Raw genomic sequence first — 21072 nt, 5'->3', positions numbered from 1 at the left:
GAGGTAGGCAGCTGATCAACTCCTTCTATTCAGCTCAGTCGTCCTCTTGCCTATCACTTTTATCCTCATCGATCTCCAAACACACACAATAGTTCCAGGAGACCATTTAGTGTATCATGTGTGTATGTGCACTTGCATTTGCACATGCACACACTTTTTTGGGGGGTGAAATTGATTTGTCATTACATTACAAGCAGCAGTCCCAAAGAAAGGGATAGCCAGCTTAACAGGGTCAAAACCCATAGGGTGAAGAAAATCCTCCTGGAGCTTACTGCTAAGGGACTGGCTTGAAGCACTGTACCTCTTGCATCCAGGGAGTCAAAAAGCACCTGGAAGAAACCTCGACCATGCAGATGAACATCTGTGAGGCGACGTGCGAGGTTTCCAGTCCCTGGCTTGTAACGTGGAAGGGTGGGACCCATGGATGCGAGCAAAGAGTGATGTCGAACTCTCCTGCTCTGTATCTTTTTTGAGCTGCTGCAACTTGTCTTTTGAGAACATAACGGTTTTTGCCGGCTGGTGGAAGCGGATGAGGATTGGGTGAAGGGTGGTCCATCGCCAATCGCGGTGAGAAGGCCGACTTGAACACAATAACAATCGGTCCGCACTCTAGATACTGCTGCTGCCAGAAGAAGCCACCCATCAAGCGCAGGAGAAAGGGAGGAGAGGAGAGGCAGATGGAGTTGGGGGGAGGGATGAGGGCGGATGGGATAGGGAGTGAGACCGGGAGAGGAAAAAGAAGAGGCTGGGGAGGTGGAGGGTGGACGGGAAAGGAGGCTGAGGGGCATGAGGGAGGAGGGTGAAGGGGCGGATGGGAGGGAGCTAGGAGAGGAGGGTGACAGGGCAGGGGAGGGGGCCGGAAGAGGAGGGTTGAAGTAGTTAGCAGCCTGGATGTTCATAGCAATAAATGGAGACCAGACTTATTCAAATCTATTGATGCACTTCATAGAAATTCGTTTCCCCACAAATCTAGCTTGTGACAGATTATGTCAGGGATCCACATCAACTAGAGAGGTTATTAAAACCAATATCATGGTCAGATTTCATAGATTAGATACAAACATGTCATGACGGTGATTATGGATTGCTAGTGAGATTCTAACAAAAGCAAGGTACGTGTGCTCCATATCCAGCAGTAACATTGGAAGGATAGCTTACCCACTTCCATCAACAAGAGCTCATGCATTCTGAGATTGGCAGGTATATTCCAGTCTTTCTCAGGATCCAGAGATTTTATGGTTGTTTAGGCAAAGATACTATCCCTATATGGAGATAGTGTGGTGTGGTATGCATGATTCCACACATTTTCATTTTAGAATGTACTATTATTCATTTCCTTGAATTGCAAGTCCTTTTATTAAATATTTATATTTTTTTTCACTCTCATGAATGGGGCATGTGTTTGAGCACAACAATTCAAAAAACCATTGTGCAAAATGACAAAAAAACTTAGAATCAAACCTTCGTAGACTGGAGAAGAGCACGTGCGAGGCAAAGCAGCTGGCGTTGACCAAGGGAAAACCTTTCGCCACCTTCCATGACATACATATCTAGGCCCCCTCCTTTCAAAACTGTCCCTTTAAGATGACACTTCTCAAGGATTTCCCAAATCTTGAGATCGGTAGCATTTCCATTTGGATCCAAATTATCCCTGTTATCATAAACTATTACAACCCTAACCATATTCGTGCAAAAAGTTAAAAATAAATAAAAGATATGGATGCACAAAGACACACCTTATAGTTCCTTCAAAAATAAATGGAGTTTGAGGGACAATGGCCAGCTTAGATCTAAGCTCAAAAAGTGGAACACTTCCCATTTCAATCCCATCGATAAATATATGTCCAGATGTAGGCTGTGTGAGGCGAAATAATACATTTAAGATGCTAGATTTTCCAGCTCCAGTCCTTCCTGCAATGCCCACCTGTATGTTTTTGATGAGTTAGAAATAGAGCTTAAGAGGATAAACCCAAAGCTAGGTAGTTTTCTTAAATTTGGATATCCTCTTTATTCCATTTTTAACCAAATTCAGTGAAGTCATTGCTACCACCATATTCTTTTTTGAGGAATTGATTCATTTGTAAAGGGAGATTGTTTCCTATTCATGCTCCAAATTTGTTTACATTTATACAAAAGGAAAACTGTGTTGCAAGTTTATTTCTTAGAAAATAGCAAAATTCTATAAGCATAAAACAACTAAAGCATTTGATGCATGCTTAGAAAGTAGGCACCTTGCACACAACTCATCTGATTGAAATTTGCCTATGTGGCAATGTGGCTAGTACCGTAGACATGGCTGCAGCTGTGTCTTTGATGTGGTTGGATGTGTTTGTGGCACACCGAAAGTGGTTGAGGCCGCATGGATGTTGCTATGGATGTGGTTGACACATTGTGGATATCATAGCAAATGAACTTATATAGACATGTAATGCGTTATAGCTACAACAAGCACAGCAGATGTGACATCAGGTTTGGCTAGTTGTGGCAAGTACACTGGATGTGGCTGGCAATAGCAAGCATAAATGGATGCAGCTAATAGTAGAAGCGGCATCATATTGTTGCCCTTGATAGCCCAAACAATAATTGATCTCCAACTCCTGGAAATTTTCTTTCCTTGGCTACATGGAGACATGATCTTGCAGCTTTTAAGACAAATGTAAGCCTTTGCATTGTAAGTTTTCTCCCCTAACACCTCAATCATAGTAAAAGGGATTTTCTACCTTTTGGAAAGGAGATTTCCATTACCCTTTTTCCACATATGCAAGGTCCTCTTTCACCACAAGAATGAGATGGACAATCAAACCTGAGCCTCCAAAAAGGGCTTCTAGACACCCTATCATTGATTATGCCATATTTTATTCATCCCTATTGTCAACAAGATACTTTCAAGCACATTCCTCCAGTATGAAAAGTCCACATCCACCATCAACATATCCCTATTCACTCACCACATGAGCGAGATGCAACCCAAGGTGGTACTCATAGTGAGCAAGTACATCTTGCTATAAGCAAGTGGTCACCTATGAACCTTTGGAGGAACGGACTGTGCATTGCAAAGACAAAGAAACCACGGATTGTTGCCCATGGACTGCTACATACAAGCATTGCAAAGGAAGTTGCAATAGTCACATGTGAGCCTATTGACCATAGTACAGTCAACAGCTGCGTACACAAATAGTAGACTGTGGACTCCACAAATGGCTGAAAACAACAACCTACAATAATCATTGGAAATGTAGCTCCAAAGGGATTGATGCAGTATAGTTATGTGCTCTGGTCACTAACCTCTCATGAGAGATGCTGTTGACTAAGCACTTGAACATGGAAGAGAGAGAAAGAAAGAAAGAAATTTTATTAAAGGTCCACGGAAGGCCATACATGGCCTATGGGACACAAAATCATCCGAAAGGAAAATACATCATCAACGATGCGCCAACTAGGTGGCCTCATCGTAATACAGCTAAGATGCCAAAAATGGCTACAAAAATCCTAGATACAAAATGAAATGAAATAGAGTACCAAAAATGCCTAGATACAAAATGTAAAATATGAAATATGAGGAACATCGTCTTCCCTGAGAGAGAGAGAGAGAGAGAGAGAGAGAGAGAGAGAGAGAAAGAGAGAGAGGAACCTGTAAGCCCCCTTCTATAAAAAATGAAATGTCCTTCAAAGCTGGTGGAAGTAATGGCCTATATATTAACGAAACTTGACTGAAACGTATGGATCCTTGTGTTGGCCAATCAATGTTAGCTTTTGATTCTTTGTCATCTTGCTCTGCTGGAACTCCCATATACTGTGAACTTCAATAAAAATATCATGAGTTCTACAAAAGTAGAAATTCATCAAATGAAGGGCAATAAGCATTTCAAAGCCATACTATATCAACTCTTTTTCTTGAGCATGTTACAATACGATCAATGTCAAAATAATTTTTGCATGATGTACTTGTTGAAGGATTAAAAGTTGCTTCTATTTCCTGTCCATGTAATGTATTCAGTACCAATTAAACCTTTGGCATGACACATATAGTCGTGTTTGAAACTATGAGCTTATCTAAATAAGTATACAGTTTAAGTAAAGGAAATCGAATTATACCTCTTCAATCCTTTCAACAGATACCATCTCCTTTTCGGTCTCTGTGAAAGTCGATAGTAGGTCACTTAGCAAGGAGATAATTGGTGTAGCATATGAAAGAGCCAAACCAACCTATAAGAAAACAACGAACTTGATTAACAAGGTAAGAATAATGCAAACAAGATCTTTCAGACACAACAATATGTGAACTATTCAACATGGATAGGACCTACAAAAACCACATTCATCTACTTGTTTGCAAAAGAAAAATGCATGCTTGAAATTTCAGTTATGGAAACATCATGCCTTGCACTTGAGGTAATTACATGACCTTGCCTAGACTCCCTGTAAATCTCTCTCTTCTTCCAATTTCTCTTTGCAGAACACAAATTCTACCACAGCCTCGTGACTTTGCTTCTCAATGCCTTGGGGGTTTAGTCCTTCCTTCATCTTTTTCCCTCCCTTTAACATTGCAACCTGCCACCATATTTGCCCCTTTTCCTTCTGTAGCTTCCCAAGTGGCTTTGTCTCCTTTTTTATGGCTTCTCTTTGCATGAGTTTTGCTTATGGAAAGAAGAGAGAAGGGATGTGTCTCGTGCAAAAGGGTGAGAAAGAAAAAAGTCTTCTTAATGTCTGTGGGAGGCTTAAAAAGCTTACGAGACCAAGAAATGGAAGTCAACATGAGAGTACACCCCCCAGGGGGGGCTGAAGGTGTCTATCACACTTCCAATATGCAAAAAAAACAATTGGTGATCCTAAAAACTACGGGAAGGACTCCATGTGCCATCAGTAGTTCTTGTCATGTCCTAGTATGTATCATGAGTCAAGTGTTGGTCATGAGTAGTTTGAGCTCCGTGTGATCCCGAATGGGATTCCATTAGAATTCCTAATGTCTCTAAATCATGTTAGAAATGTGTTGCTTCTCGCTGTTAAGATACTACAATGATGGTACCCCTTATGGGAGGGGTACTCACAAGGACTGTGTCTATTCTCCTACGTTCGAGACACACAGTGAGTGAGAGAGAGAGAGAGAGAGAGAGAGAGAGAGAGAGACACTTTTTTTTTATGGGAAGAAATCTTTTATTGCTGTAAAATAATTACATTCATAGTTACTTCGAAAGTGGAGTAACTACTACTCAACTAAAAATCTCAGTATAAGCTGTATATCCATCCTGATCAATCAAACGAGTCTGAACGCAATCAATCATAGAATGATTGCTGCAGAGATCGTTTGAAAAAAACAAAAGATTAAAATAGGGGATCACCAAAGACTCTATGATTTCTGTCCATCCATAAAGTCCACAGTGCCTAGTAGCGTACCCATACAAAAAATAAGTCAAAACCCTATCTAGCTGGATGAAAACCAAACAACCAGAAAAACCTGCCAAAAGTAACAGTAGGAAATCTTGCTCGAAGTCTCTGTCGGATGAGAGCGATGAAATCACAAGTTTGTGGCAGTGCCAGAAGATGTGAAGCACAGATTCAGCATAGTGTAGGCATCTGTGGCAAACAGTCGGAGCAATATGTCTATGTGGGAGTAATTGGCCAGATGGAAAAATGCCAAGTAGGACTCGCCAAAGGAAAAGCTGTTGCCAAAGAGGGACTTTATAATGCCAAAGGAGACGCAGTCACTTTCTCCACCACTTTAGTGGGCAATCCATATGCCAAATAGTATTTGCTCTGTCAGAAATCCAAGGCGGAAATAATAACACTGTATACAGAGATGACACTGTGATATGTGAGAGCTTCAAAGGACGGGCTGAAGAGGAAGAAGAATGGGACGATAATGAGCTCCCAAACCGTATTTGCTAGTAGCCATAGAAAAGGATAAAAGAGTGCCATCATCCTGAAGTACATACGCCATAGAAGAAATGCCTTTGAAAGAGAGAAAATAAGAACGTCTGGGTTCTTGTATGGCCAAGGAAGGGTGGAATACTTTAGACCAATAAATATTCTCAGCCCTCAAAGAATTTCCCGACAAAGAATCCCGGCCATTCCATTCCAAGTGGGATAAAATATGTTTCCAATCAAGAAGCAGACGAGAGACAAAAGGGCACCCTCTGATCTTGCCTTGGATAGAGCCAAATAGGAAATCCCACTGAGTAGGCTGCCAATGCCCAAAAGAAGAAGTATGAATATGTAATAAAAGAGAGTGGATCATGAAAGCCCAAGGCTGATCTCCTTGCATAAACTGCAACATCATTTTCCCTTTGTGAGCAAGTAAATGCATTTGAATATTGAGAATGTTCAAACCCCCGTGCATCTTTGGAGAACAGAGACGATGCATAGAGAGTAATCTGAGACTTTTCTTGCCCATTTTTGAACACGAGAAAATTTCCATGATAGCAGGCATAAAGGCAACCAGATCTACCTTAGTGAATATGATGAGAGGCAGATAAAATTGTATGTATGCTATCAAAATGGATTGTGTTATTCGCAAACGAACATGTAATGGCCAAGTTGCAAGCTTCCAATATTCAAGTTTTGCCCTCAACTTTGTGAGCACCCAATCAATTTGTTACGAATGGGTGGGTCCCCAACCTAGAGGATAGCCAAGATGTCGAATCAATTGAGAAGTGGGAACAATTTCCCCAGGCCACAAAAGACTATGCCATTCATGAGCATCCAACGGCAATAATTTTGATTTCTAAAAATTGACCCGAAGACCAACAGCCAATCCATATGTAGAAAGAGCCTGCATAATCATGGACAGATCACTCTGAGTATTTTTTGGGGTAAAGAAAGAATCATCAGCGTATGCTTGAGCGATCATGCTACGACTGCCATGAATCTCCAAGCCGTGCAACTGGTCAGTGTCCAAAAGGTGGTCTAGATATTGAAGCATTGGATGAGTGGCTATGGCAAAAAGTAAAGCGCTTAGGGGACATCCTTGCCTAACAGAACAACCAAGAGTCCAGGTTGTAGAAATATCCCCTGAAAGTATGCAGGCAGCTTTACTATCTTGATATAGCCAAGTAATAACTTGCTGCATTTTTGTGCCAAATCCCAATGCCTGCATAGTCGATGAAATAAAATCCCACTTAACAGTATCAAAGGCTTTGGCAATATCAACTTGCAATAGCAAAACATCCTGCTGCATGTATTTGGCATATTCAATTCCAACATAGGCATTAGCAATGTTATCTGTGATATGCCTACGCGGAACAAAGCCATATTGCGCAGGATGCAACCCATCATGTAAAAACCCCTTTAGCCGATCGACAATCATTTTGGTAGTAACTTTGTAAATGACTGGCATAAGGGTGATAGGTCTCCAGTCAGCCAAAGATTCACAAATTTGCTTTTTTGGAAGGAGTTTAACAAGACCTCTCTTCCATGCGTCTGGCATTTTCTGATTTTGCCAAGCAGCGTTCACCATATGCAGCAATGTATGCTTCAAAAGAGGCCAATATTCTAGAAAAAACTCCACTGTAAGACCATCCCATCCTGAAGATTTCCATCTACCACAGGATTTGATTGCATCTGACAATCTAATTTTCCTAAACCAACCGTGGCTTGAGTAGTGGAAATGATAGGAGAAACATGCTGTAACAATAAATTTCGTACAGATAGAACCTGCTGCGAGGGAGGGATGTGCACAGTTTCCGAGCAAAAACCTACGAGCAGAAAAGTCCGAGTGATAATTTTTGACACCAACCATGCTTGTATATTTCTCAAAGGAATATAAATTCTTTCTTAATTTCTCATTTATAGAACCATATACTTACTTATTTTTCATTATAACCCTCATTTTAGAGAACATCATCTATATATGAACAAATAGTGAACACTTTAGAAACTCCTATAAATACCTCCCTACCATACTCTCTTTTGAGAATTTTGGTAATTCAATCAATTTAACAGAGTTTCCCTAATTTTTAGCAATCCCATATTTGAAGCTCTCATGTAATAATGTATACCATATTCCTTGGATGAGTAGGAAAAAGATATTGGAAACCTCATACTTGAAGCCATCATAATCAATCATAAATTAATCTCTAATACATTGTCGAATATGGGAAGGCAAGGTAGGGATTTTATAATATTCCCAATTCTCTAAACCTAAGTACTTTTAAGGAAATGTGGTCTCTATTGAACTCCTTCCTACCATAATATGAATTAGGGAGAAGCTGTAACTCTCATATACATCTTGAAAATTTTAATTTTTCTCTTTTATAACTATAAAAAGTATAATTTTAAGCCTATCATTGCATAGATCATAAAATTTTGAACATTTTTTCTTTTTACAGCTCCTCAATCTGAGCTAAGGAGCAAAAGTTATGACCTCTTCTGCGTAGGCTCTCCAAGGGTATTTCGCCGGCAGAATAGGGTTGGGACAAGCTCTTCAAACCATATTCCTCTAGCAAAATACACTTAGAGGGTCTATTGAAAAGGTACTATTTATTTTTCTTAGGTCATCCTCAAGAACTGTAAAGAGGATATTTGCTCAAAATTTCATGATCCAAGCAATGGTGAAAGCAAAAGAAAGGATTTTTGAAAGTCATAAAATAAGTCACCACTTGGACATTATATATGCATATTATATAAAGGTATATTGATATCTATATCTATTTATCAATGTTTCATATTTACTTACATATTCCTTGAAAGAATTTGGAATTTTTTGCTCCCTAAAAATGATTTGAGCCTATATATTATGACCCCTTCCACCTTTTGTCCGCTCGTCACTCGGGGGTTTTTGCTCGGAAAATGGAAACCCCTGCGAGGGAGGAACTGCAGAACCAAACTGATGAGAGAAATGATGCACACAAACAGAAGCAAGCTGTGACCGTGAGGTAGTCCATGAACCATCAAGCAGAAGCACCCTGCAAATTTCTGTTTTTGATCTCCTCTGATGCAAGCTTTTGAAAAATTGTTTGGAAGAGCAGCCTTTATCTGTAAAGGCTCTTTGTCTTGCTCTAGTCTCCCATTTAGCCAATTTCCTGTGATCATTGAGTTGAAGACAATGTCTAGCTTGGCATAGTGTTGTTTGCTTATGCAGGGACAACGAACGAAGATGGCTGAGTTCGGTGAGGTCCTGACAAGTGAATTTGGCTTGAGCAATAGTTTCCCTCAGAGTCTTCATGTAAGACTTTCCATAACCTCTAATCACAACTTGCATTTTGGAAACAAAAGAATCCCATGCATTATCAATATCAATATGGCTGTGAGAAGACAGAGAATGAGATGTTTCAGTAACCATGGCCTTGAAAGCAGCATGCTGCAAATAGCTATTGTTCACAATCAGATGTCACCTTTGTGGCAATCTATCATCTGGCATATCATAAAAGGATAACCTCAACCATAGAGGTGCATGATCTGAATGCACAAAGGCATAGTCAATCCACATTTTGCATGTAACATCACCATTTTGTTGCAGAGCTACACTATACCATCGATCCAGACGTGCCTGATAAGAAGAAAAGGCATTATGTTGGAAGGTGTATCTGGGTGACAAAGGCTGCAATTCCTTCCAAAGATCAACCAAATCAAGATGCATCAGTAATTGAGACCATGCATGCCTTTCAGGGGTTAACATATGAGTATGGTTAACATATGAGTATGTATGGAGGTATTGTCACCCTGTTGTGGAGCATTATTGAAATCCCCACATATAAAGGCATGATATCTCCATGGATATTGTTGCATGGCATCCCAAATTATAGTTCTTTCTCTAGAGGATTGAGGTGCATAGACATAAGCAAATTCAAACACCTCTCCTTGAATGATGCATTGAAGAATAAGTCATCTGCCTTTATTGTCATTTAAAGCAATAACGGGCTGAAGCTCATGTTTGATCAGAGAGACTACCCCTGAGAAAGAGTACTCCCCAGTATAGAAAATATCATAGCCACAGTAGTGACCTGTCTTTCCTGCATAGACATGTTGGTTGTGTTCTTGTAATGCCACTATGTCAGGCTGAAATCTATTGATATACAGCCACACAGATTTCCATTTCCTACTATCACACATCCCCTGGACATTAAGTGTAAAACATTTGATATGAGCAGTCATATTTACAGATATTTATAGTAAAATAACAGCTATGTACAACAACAAACTTCATGATGTTAGCCCTGCATTTCTATCTCACGGTCAAGGCCTCTTCCTTGAGAAGAAATATCCACCTGAGGAGTAGACAGCAAAGCAGCAACCTCTTCTTCAGGGAAGAGTGTTCTACTAGCTGTCACTGCAGCCCATGTGATCCCAATTCCCGTATTGACCTCTGGGGAGTTTCCACTAGAAGGCGCACCATTCCAAGTGCGAGGGGGTGAAGTCTTCGAGCAGAAATAACTTTTCTTGGACTTTGCCATCCATCAATTGGAGCTTTCGGTCCTTTTGTTGAGGGTTGAATAGTAGGAGGTGAATGTGAAGAAACATTTCCATTTGAAACCACTGGAGCTTTGCCTTTATACTGAGTTCCAAAAAATTGTCTACTATCTTTGTTTTTATTTCCAATGGAGGTAGGAGCATCTTTAGTAGGCATTTGAACTGGCAAAGTAGCAGGAGGCATTTTATGCTGATTCATTGGACACTGTGAAGCCATGTGTCCAAATTTTTTGCAGTCAAAGCAAGCCCCTGCAAATAATCCCCATTTCAATTTATAAAAAGCACTTCCCATGTCGACATTGTTCACCGTGACTGAATAAGAGTCTGGTCTGGGATTATCAGTATCCCAAAGAATGCAAACTCGATTCCAGTTGCCATTAGGCCGTGGTGGGCAGACCACTTTGCCTAAAGTCGTTGCAATTTTAGACAAGAGTGAAGCCATGCATTGCGGGAAGTCTACAACTTCAACCCAGACCAGACATCGGTGTCGGATCAAAGCCTGAAAATGCCTTGTGGGAGACCATGGCAATACGTGCACCATTTGTTGCCCAAAAAAGAGGGGCGAATGTTCCAAAAGCATTTGCCTGTGTATCTCATCTACCATAATGACCTCAAAAAAACCCCTGGCTGCATAGTGTACCTTGCGAACAAACGAGCCAGCCAGTGTGCAAGTCAACCAGTTGCCTACCTCTACAGCAGGTGGCATCCGGCCTGGGAAAAATAAAATGACTGCATTTTTGGCATATTCTCTAACTAGATCCACAATTTCATCCACTTCAACCATGAGGCCAACCGATGGAACCGAGTCTTTCCACTCTTTCCTTGTGTCTGCAAATCCTTCATGCATGGCATCATAGACCAGTTGTGCCTCAACAGAATCATGTACCAGGTCATGCTGACCCTCAGTCTGACCCTCAGCCTGCTTTTGCTTCTTGCAATGAATTGAACGATCCTTTTGAAAAGTTTTTTCATAGGAATATTCAGCCATAGCTTTGGAAGAAGGTGGAACCCAGAAAGGAGGTACCTATAAAGTGATAGTAGAGAAAAAATAGTCCCAAAAAAAGCCCACAGAGAAGAGAAAAAGAGTGTATTTGTAAGGAGAAAAAGGGGAAAGAGAGATGTAGAGGTTGAGAGAAGATAAAAAACAGTTTTATAGAGGAAAAGGAGAGAAAAACCAGTAAAAGTTCCAAGATGAACTAGATTTCAGAGAAAGAGGGAAGATTTTGGCGATGGAAAAGGTGCACCGGACCCAGAGACCCAAGAGGAGAGAAACGGGAGCAAAGAGCCTTCAAAATCAGTATATAGATGTAGTCCGCAAGCAAATCCCTGTATAAAATCGATCCAGGAGCCGGAGATGAACTGGCAGCAGCAACTTGTAGCAGGCGAAACAGTCCGTACACCTGTACGGAATCTGTACGGGGCTGTGGCGGGCTGTACGGCAGATAGTAGCTGCTCCAAATCACCGTATTTTGAGCTCTGATACAGCGCAACAGGAAGCTGAGGCTCACGGGCTGGGTGGGGGAGGGTCTAGAGCTGTTGCGGAAGGCTAGAGCTCTCCCTCTCTCTCTCACACTAAGAAAGAAAGAAATTTTATTAAAGGTCCACGGAAGGCCATACATGGCCTATGGGACACAAAATCATCCGAAAGGAAAATACATCATCAACGATGCGCCAACTAGGTGGCCTCATCGTAATACAGCTAAGATGCCAAAAATGACTACAAAAATCCTAGATACAAAATGAAATGAAATAGAGTACCGAAAATGCCTAGATACAAAATGTAAAATATGAAATATGAGGAACATCGTCTTCCCTAAGGGGTCTGTGATCCAAAGAAATGATGGAAGTCATGGCCATCCACCATGCCTCCTGCCATGAGTGTGAAGATCTGGGCAAGTGTCAAGTGGGCTGCTGGCGGTGCCAAGTCTCCATGGAGCAATCTCCTCCGAAAATCTGCCATCATCCTCCGTCGTCTAGAAATAAAGCGACGGGTACGGCCTCTGTGTAAGATCATCCTACGGTGCTGCCGGATCATGTCATATGTACATCCTCGGGGTGGAACCATCGGTGCTCTCTGGCAAGATGGGCTATCTCTGCGCTCATGGTCCTGCTCCTCATGAATAACCAGGTCTCTGGCAAGGATGCGACGGTGCTCTCTGAGGAATCTCTCTGTATCTGGTGATCTCCCTGATGAACAACGCTAAGCAATACTGATCCTCATACTCCATAATCCGAGAGAGAGGTCCAAATCCGTGCCCAAATAAACAGTGAAATCTGCCACAGATCTCATAATATAAAGGGCATCTGCAAACAAAGTGCTCCTCAGTCTCCACCTCCCCCATAGTGCAACAAGGGCATATCCTAGTCTCTCGCCTGGGTCTATGTCCGGTAGCTGTACGACGCATCCTGCCGGCCTCAACGTCTAATCTGTGGGAAGATACCCTGAGCTGGCCCAAGGCAATCCTGAGTGAGTGCGACATATGAACGCCGATATATCCTGGGGATATGATGAAGCCATCCTCTGAAATCCTGAGAAAATGGTCACGATATGTGGCCATCTTCGTAGGAAGCTCCGTGGGATGAACCCAAGTGCGAAACGTGTGTAGCTGCAACAAATCTGCCCTGATAACCTGACTGAGCTCATGTCGAGTGAGAGGGAGGCGAGGGGCATCTATGCTGTATCGAAATGGTGGCAGCCTATCCATATCCAAGCCCAACGAGGTGAGCCATGTGGAGAGTGTGTGGTACCAACAAAAAGTATGACCTCTCTCCGCTAACATCTGCGAGGATGTCAGTGCTAGCCACGGTAATCGTGCTCTACCTGCTGCTGAGTCTCCGAGCGCCCTGATCCTATGCAAGTATGTAACTGACTGAAATGCTGCATCTAGCGCTAGGGGTGTAGCTCCGAACTCTGCGAGCATAATCTGATGCGGTACCATGGGCTTCGCTCTGATCAATCTTGAGAACATGATGATCTGTAACCTCTCTAATCTGTAACCTCTCTAATCTCTAATCTTGAGAACATGATGATCTGTAACCTCTCTACTCGTCTCCAATCTGCAACACTGAGATCTCCTGCCCAAAAGGGGCTAGCATACATGGCTGCAGGTCTCACCAGCGTATCGAAAAGTAAGGACTTCGTGTCGGGATGCTGAAAATGTGACTGTGCACACTGCCTTTCGAGAAGAGCCAAGGCGGCATATCCTCTACTGATCCTATCTCGTGCTGCATGCGTCATGGTGAAGACTGGACCTCTAAATGTGGCACCCAAATATGTATACTCCCTGACTAGCTCCACCTCCTGCCCAAATGTGAAAGAGAACTCGCCTCTCCTATAAACCTGGTATGACGTGTTGAAGATCATGACTTTGGTCTTCTTACAGACAACCCTCTGTCCTGACAAAAGCTGTGGAGTGCATGGAGATGTGCCTGTAAACCCTGCTGGGAGGAAGAAATAAGAACCACGTCATCTGCATAGAGGAGAATCGATATCGTGGATCCTGCCAGTAAAGAACCTGTACCACCCATCGTCTGTATGTACATCTCTAACTCATCGATATAGAGACCAAAGAGTGTCGGAGACAAAGGACACCCCTGCTTCACCCCTATCGTAGTGCGTACTTCCCCCGACAGCCCCGCCCGTGTCCTGACTCTACCTGTGACTCTCTCATACAAGGCCATGATCACCCATTGAATCTCCCCACTGAATCCCAAGTCACAAAGTCGCTGGAAGAGTCTGAAACGCGGCACAGTGTCAAATGCCTTTCTGAAGTCCACGAAGCAACAATAGAGCCGCTGCTTACGTGACTTCGCCTCCTCAATCAAAGCCCTGAGTGTGAAGATATGATCTAGAGTCGAGTGCTCTGCACGAAATCCTGCCTGCCCTCTAGCTGTCATACCTGTCGCCTCGGCATGGTCATTTATATGTCCTTCTAGAATGGTCGCATAAATCTTGGCCATGACATGGCCAATCATAATGGTCCTGTAGTTCGACGCCTCCAAAGGATCCCCCGACTTGTGTATGGGTACTATAGTATTTTCTAGCCAACTAGGTGGAAGACCTGTACAAATGGACTCGTTAAAAAGACGGGAGAGGACTGTAGCTAAGGCATCAATCCCATGGATTACATACTCCGCTTGCAATCCATCATGGTCCTTAGCTCTCCCAGTCTTCAAACGATGAACTGCTGCTCAGACACTACTAGATGAGAATAAGGCAGAGGAGGTGGGTCTAGGCACATGGGATAAGTCGATCTGTGGCTGGTCTGGAATATCATATAAAGTGGAAGTATAGGCAAGCCAAACATGCGGGTCTGTAAGAGGAGTTTGAGATTTCAAGCGAAGGAATTTCTTCCAGAATTCCTTGGAATCACAGCTGAAAAGTAAACTTCTCAGCTCCTCCTCATTCCGGGCTAGAAATTGGTGCTTTTTGCGTCGCACCAAACGCTTGTAACTCTTCTTGGTCTCAATGAGGAGGGGAGACTTCTACTGTGTCTCAAGGCGAAGCTTCCTGCGGAGTTCTTTACACTCCTCATCATACCATCCATTACAAGGCACAAGACCGACTGGTGGAGGACCGGATGTGTGGCAAGTGACGGGGAAGGACTTGTGGGCTGCCGAGATGATGGAGGTATGTACAAGGTCCCACCGATCCTGTGTGGAGGCTAGGGCATCGAGAAGGTGCGGATGGAGAAGACTACTCAGGTGCTGGCTATAAATATCATCGAACTGGTGGTCAAAATGAACCTCATAGTATGGCTGACGCTCATGATGTCTAGAAGGGAGGGCATAAGGAATCTGGGTAAGAATAAAGTGCAGACGTGCATGATCGGCTGAAGGCATAAGAGGGTCGACTGTGAGGTTATGTACAAAAGGGATTAAAGTCGGGGGACCCAAGACGTAATCAATGACGCTCGTACCACCACCCGCGAAGGGAAAACATGTGGCTGTGGATGAATGCGGCCACTGTCGAAGTCCATTATAAATGACCATGCCATGCGATGAGAGAAGCTCCAATAGGCGATGTCCCTGATCTGTCACCTCTACCCCTCTATCTGAAGATAAGCGTGGAAAACTCTCATCTGGGGCAGTTGGAACTAAGACTGGATCCTCAGCAAAGTCCAAAATCTCTGCCTGTCTGTCTGATGTCCTCGCGTTAAAGTCTCCTAAAAGGATGACCTCTCCGCGGCGTGAGTACTCCAATACATCGGCTAACAAATCCTCAAAAGGTGACTGTCCTGGTCCATCTGAGGCATAACGAGACTGTCTCGGGGGAAAGTAGCATACTGCAATAAACAAGTCTCTCAGGGGGGGTCTCCTGATCCGTACCCAAAGATATATGGTCCGATGGTCTCTCCTCACGACTGTGAATATCGATCTGAGATGCTCTCTATAAAGAACTGCCACACCGCCAGATCCTCTGACTCCTCCTGATCGTCTAGTCTGCTGTCGAAAGACAGACTCCCAGGCATACCCTATCTCAAGGCCTGGTGAGAGAGTTTGGCCTGTGAAGAGAGAGAGAGAGAGAGACACACACACACACACACACACACACACACAGATGATATGAAATAATATGATTGTATTAAAGCCCGCATGAGACCCGTCAAGATATATGGGACTGGTGATCACTATCAACTAATAGTGATCCTTTATCAGTGAGAGAAATTATTACAAACTTGTTATGGAGTGAGTACTTGTTGGGATAGCTTGTGTGCTAAACCCAATACCTTGTTGCAGTGTTCCAAAATCTATTTCGAGTAGCTTCCTAGGTTTTTGGCTGGCTGCTCCAGCAGATTTTTCAGATTATCTCTGCTGCCGCAGGTGGCTTACCAATGGCTGGTGCCAGCTTCAACCACAGTTAGAGAGAGTTTGGCCTGGACAGTTCAGTTTGGATAGAATTATATTCATCTAAGACACCAACTGACATAATGCAAGGTGGAATTCAAGCCAATATGACTCATCTAGGGAAGATATAGATTTGATGTTCGAATTCCCTAATGCTCTGCTTAGGTTTTTTGAACCCTCTCTTTGCTACCTTCTTTATGGATGATGTTCTTTGTCTTATTTAAAACATGACTAAATCTTTGTTTTCAGTACTCTAATCCCAAAAGTGGGTATTAACACACCTGAGGAAATGACAAGAAACTACTCTTCTCAGAATTCATGAAAAAATTGATCATCCTTAAGGTCTGTTGTGAGGGATTTCTGGACTCTAATCTTTTGCAAAGCTCCTATCTCTCTCTCTCTCTCTCTCCCTCCCCCCCCGCTCCCCTCAGCCTCTCCGCTCAGCCTCTCCTACTCAGCCTCCCCTCCACTCAGCCTCCCCCCCCCGCTCAGCCTCTCCATCTCCGCTCAGCCTTTTTGTCTCTCTCTCTCTTTCTCTCTCAGGTCATACAACAGCACCATACGACAGGTCGCCATATACATCAAAAGACTATTGTCAGAAACAAAGTACTTTGATGAATCAAAGCCAACAACAATATACTGTGATAATCAATCACTCAAAGCCGCCTTCGTACAGCCTGTTACCCCTGACTGAGCTGAGCCCTTGGCTCAGCCTGGGGGGTTAGCTTCAGTGAAGGTCTTGGAGAATCTGGAAGGCCACCATGGATTTCCCGAAGGTGAAGACTTTCACCGTGACCCCCGTCAGTAAGCCCTCTTACTCTGATATTGCAGCAACACCCAGCCCCTATGCTTTGACCTACAGGAAAACGATCGAATTAGACCCTCATGAGCACATTTACCACTTGGAGCATGAAGTCAGAGAGCTCATGCTGCTAGTTGCAGCTCTTAACAGAAAGGTGAACGAGATGGACAACAAAGGCAAGCAAGAAATTATTGCAGAAGCTATGGAGAAATTCAGCACATCTCCTCCAACACCAACTCTTGTCTCCAAGGTCAAGGAAATGATCAACACTCAAGTGAGTTCATCCAAGGAAGAGATGGCCATTGTTGCGGACAACAAACTCAACAAAGCAGATCTGTACACAGAAGTAAAAGAGCAGGGGGCTATAGTACACAATAAGAAGATACTACACATTGGAGGGCTGCCCAAGGATTGCCTTGGCCCTTTTAATGAAGAATAGGATTAGACAGTAGACGAGATGATTGCATGTCTCAAGAAGGAAATACCACAAGTAGAGTGGGATCATAATGATATCAGCTGTGTCTCCCAAATGGGAATGCAAGTACAAGTGTTTTTCAAGGAGAGAGCACAAAGAATTAAGATTCTTCGATAGACAAACAAGTTGAAGGGCACAAGGATTTGGATATCTTAGGAACTTACCTTAACTCAGCTCAACAAGTAGAGGAGTGTCGAGCTCACCAAAATGAAGGATGCACGTAAAGCTGAAAAATGGGCTGTGTATCGAGATGGAACAACACTAATTAGAGATTTCAAATCCAAACCTAAAGGCTCTCAATCTTAAATTGATGTTGTGAAGGCCACTTCTATTAGTTTTATAGTCCTAGTATGTATTGGTGTGATATAATAATCGAGCTGAGATGCCATGTGCACTCCTCGACCCTCTGGCTTATCCAGATGTTGTAAGTCTTTTTGACATTTTGTACTTTGTCCCATAGACCCGTGAGGTCTCCTGTGGGGACGTTAGTATGACTTTCTTTATTTTTTCTTTGCGCAATTCTCGGCCTTTTTGTTGTCCGTAAGTTCCTAAAAAGAACCACTTTGTCCATAAAAGGAGACTTCAAATTTGTACTATACATACACCTTGAGAGAGAGAGAGAGAGAGAGAGAGAGAACCAAGCCAGTTGTAGCTGATTTGATACGGGATCCTTCTTGATGTCCAACAAAAGCCATAATGCTGATGAAGAAAATGATGCATGCTGCTAACAGCTGTATAACATGACAAAAATCTGGTGAGTAGAACATGGATAAATTTGGTATTCTTGAATATAGAACACAATTTCATTTAATAAATATGAAAAGGGAATTGCATATCACTACCACACCTGAAGACGAATCGAGAGCCAAAGACTTGCAGCGATCTCTGCATAGGAAGCGCGTTGGTTCAAGGCCACATTATCCACATTCTTTGCACTAAAAATATGCTGTAAGAGGAAGGTTATTAGTTTACATTTTCCTTTATTCACAAATAGGTGATGTGTAGTTTAAGTTGTGCTTTGATTGAAGTCACATATATAAGGCTTACAAATGCCGAAGCACAAAATCAAATGTATTTAAGAAATCATGTTGTGAGTGAATGTGTAGGCCGAGGAATATTCTTATGGATGATACTCAAAGTTAGCTCTACTTTGATGTCACTTGATTTCATATTTATTAATCATTCCTCCAAAAAATATTATGGTTTCATCAAAGATCTACACATATACCTTCAATAGGAACCTAGCTAGATGTTCATTTTGCCCATCATATTGCCATTTAACTTAGATCAGAAGTGTCTAATATTGACTTTAAATAAGGAGTCTGTTTGATGTAGACCACCTTGATCAATTATTAATGGTACCATTATGTGGGATTGTCTTGTTGGCAGTGTAGATGATGCTTTTAGGTGTGCCTATGCATGCAAACAAGCACAATAGGGAGAGCATGGGCTTTCTATTTTCCATATGATTGAGAGCAAGGAGCAAGCACAATTTGAGTATGGTTAAGCATTGAGAATAGAGCTATTGTTAAATGCATATAGTCTTCTTCCTCGAATTCTTCCTAGCATTGGAGCCCTTTTTGTGTGGTCATTGAGATACTAAGACTTGTTGGGCTGCCCTCTCTGCAGACAACTGAGGACTACATTTAGCTTCAACATCCAAATGGCTCTCTTTTTAGGTAGAGGGTTGAGATTGTGGGACGTCAAGACCAGTGCTGCATTTGTAGATGCTTTGAGCACTTTGCCAAAGATTTCCCAAAAAAGAACAAGAATAAGATGAATATTTCTTCCTTGGATCAACAGAGTCCTTATACTGCTCATGCATATCTGTAGAAAAGGTGGGTAGTAGTGTGGGATAGCAAGATTTGCAACTAGAGATCCAGTATACTAGGATCTCTGATTTTAGGCAGCCATTCCAGCCTTAGCAGCAGTCTCTTTCTGAAAAGAAACAAATAAAAGGGGGGCCTGCTATAGACTGTAGTGCCCTCGACACACAAGTAGGAATAGAAGCACACACACAATGGAATTGCTGCTGCAAACTGAAAGGCCGAAATTGGCTAGAATGAAAGCGCAGAACTGAAAATGCAACAGCTAAATTGCAAATGCACAATGAACCTCAAATAAGGCACACCAGTTGAGGAGGTGTGGAGGTGAGGAGGGAGAAGCTTCTTGAGAAACTCCTAGTGGCTTCTTCTCCAAAAGCTAGAGCTTCAGCACCATCCTCCTCCGAGGCACACTGACATAGTGTACCTAATCAGAATGCACCAAACACATGCACTAGATGCAGTACTTGCATCTAATTGGCTGCCCTAGAGTGAGTGAGTGAGTGAATGTCTGTGTGACACGTGGCAAGGCCACACGAGATAGACCAATAGAATGGTGCCATGCAGCAACCATCCCCTTCATCCATGATGGATGTATGTGGAATCTTGGTCCCTTAAAAATTCTTTAACCCCTGTCCATGACGTAAAGTTATGGGTGTTCTACCCTAGGACCCAAGACCTACCTACCACTCTTTTTGATCTTTTATTCATCCTAACCCAAAAATTACCCCAAGGGTAATTTAGTGAACTAAGTCCATAGTTCATCAGTTTTCCAACACTTTCGGTCTCTTTACAATACTTGCTTCCTCTAAGAGGAGAACCTCCATTGACCTTTGCTTTAGGAGTTGGGCCTAGTTTGATATTCCTACCAGGGCAGCGACTTATGATTTACATAGGCATAGACACCACTCCTTCTCAAGTAGTGGCTTTCACTCAAAAAATACTCACTCCCTTTCAACTTGTGCAGCACCCCCTTAGCTGATTGTGGAGACTCTACAGAGTTTATTCTTTCCTCCCATTGTTATGTAGTAATGGATCGTAAGTCTCCATCTCATAGAAACAATAGGTTGTTATTCTTTCTTCAATGGAATTGACTTTAACCCCCTTACATACGCTAGGAGGTTGGGTGCACTACTAGATCAGAGAAGTATTTCTAAGCTTTTCCTGTTGTCGATGAGGAGTAGTAAATAAAACTTTTAGGGTCTTGGCAGTATTTCACATCTCTGCCATAGAAAAATATACAAACAGCTTCATCTAGGCGTTTCCGGGAAACCCACATAATATTGTCTCTATCCAAGATCACAAACTAGATGATAGGAACTACAAGAAGTCAGGTAAATTATAGGAAGTCGCGTGAGAGAGATAGTGACCATTGAGGGTTCCATAGACTGTTTCTTGTTGGTAACTTTAGATATGAGGATCCCACTTGATGCACCATTCACCAACACAGAATTGACGACTGCATTATTTGCCTTGTGTAAGGGTAAATGCCCTGGTTCTAATGGATTGACCCCCTCCTTCTTTACTCTGTTTTGGGAAGACATTGAGAAAACATTCAGAGCATATGGGATTATGGACTTAGCCTTCTTCACTTATTATCCCTAAAGGGGGGTGCAGAAATTCGATTACATAACGGAGGCCAATTACTTCTTTTTTTTGGTAAAAAGTTAATTCTATTAGGTATGAATGAAAACCACAACAGCAAGATCAATGTGGGATTA

At 42.6% G+C, this 21072-nt stretch overlaps 1 protein-coding gene across 3 annotated transcripts in view; it reads right to left on the bottom strand.

The window, feature by feature from the left end:
* The window catches only part of ABCC13 (multidrug resistance-associated protein 11), a 340660-nt gene that overhangs the window by 6767 nt on the left and 312821 nt on the right, over positions 1-21072 (bottom strand). For 2 of the 3 annotated variants that reach the window (XM_087378873.1, XM_087378874.1), the window contains exons 29-34: positions 18376-18474; positions 18167-18259; positions 4096-4206; positions 3632-3793; positions 1737-1924; positions 1462-1651 (exon numbers count right to left, since the gene is read on the bottom strand). In XM_087378873.1, the coding sequence (XP_087234999.1) occupies positions 1462-1651; positions 1737-1924; positions 3632-3793; positions 4096-4206; positions 18167-18259; positions 18376-18474 (843 nt within the window). Of the gene's footprint in view, positions 1-1461; positions 1652-1736; positions 1925-3631; positions 3794-4089; positions 4207-18166; positions 18260-18375; positions 18475-21072 lie in introns of those variants that run through there. The other variant, XM_087378875.1, reaches the window with a different exon arrangement.

The sequence above is a fragment of the Dipteris shenzhenensis genome, chromosome 9 (assembly GCF_047967505.1).
Source record: "Dipteris shenzhenensis isolate YYH24624 ecotype China chromosome 9, Dip_SZ_1.0, whole genome shotgun sequence".
In the NCBI taxonomy this organism is placed as follows: Eukaryota; Viridiplantae; Streptophyta; class Polypodiopsida; order Gleicheniales; family Dipteridaceae; genus Dipteris; species Dipteris shenzhenensis.
This window is presented reverse-complemented; position numbering and strand designations above follow the sequence as displayed.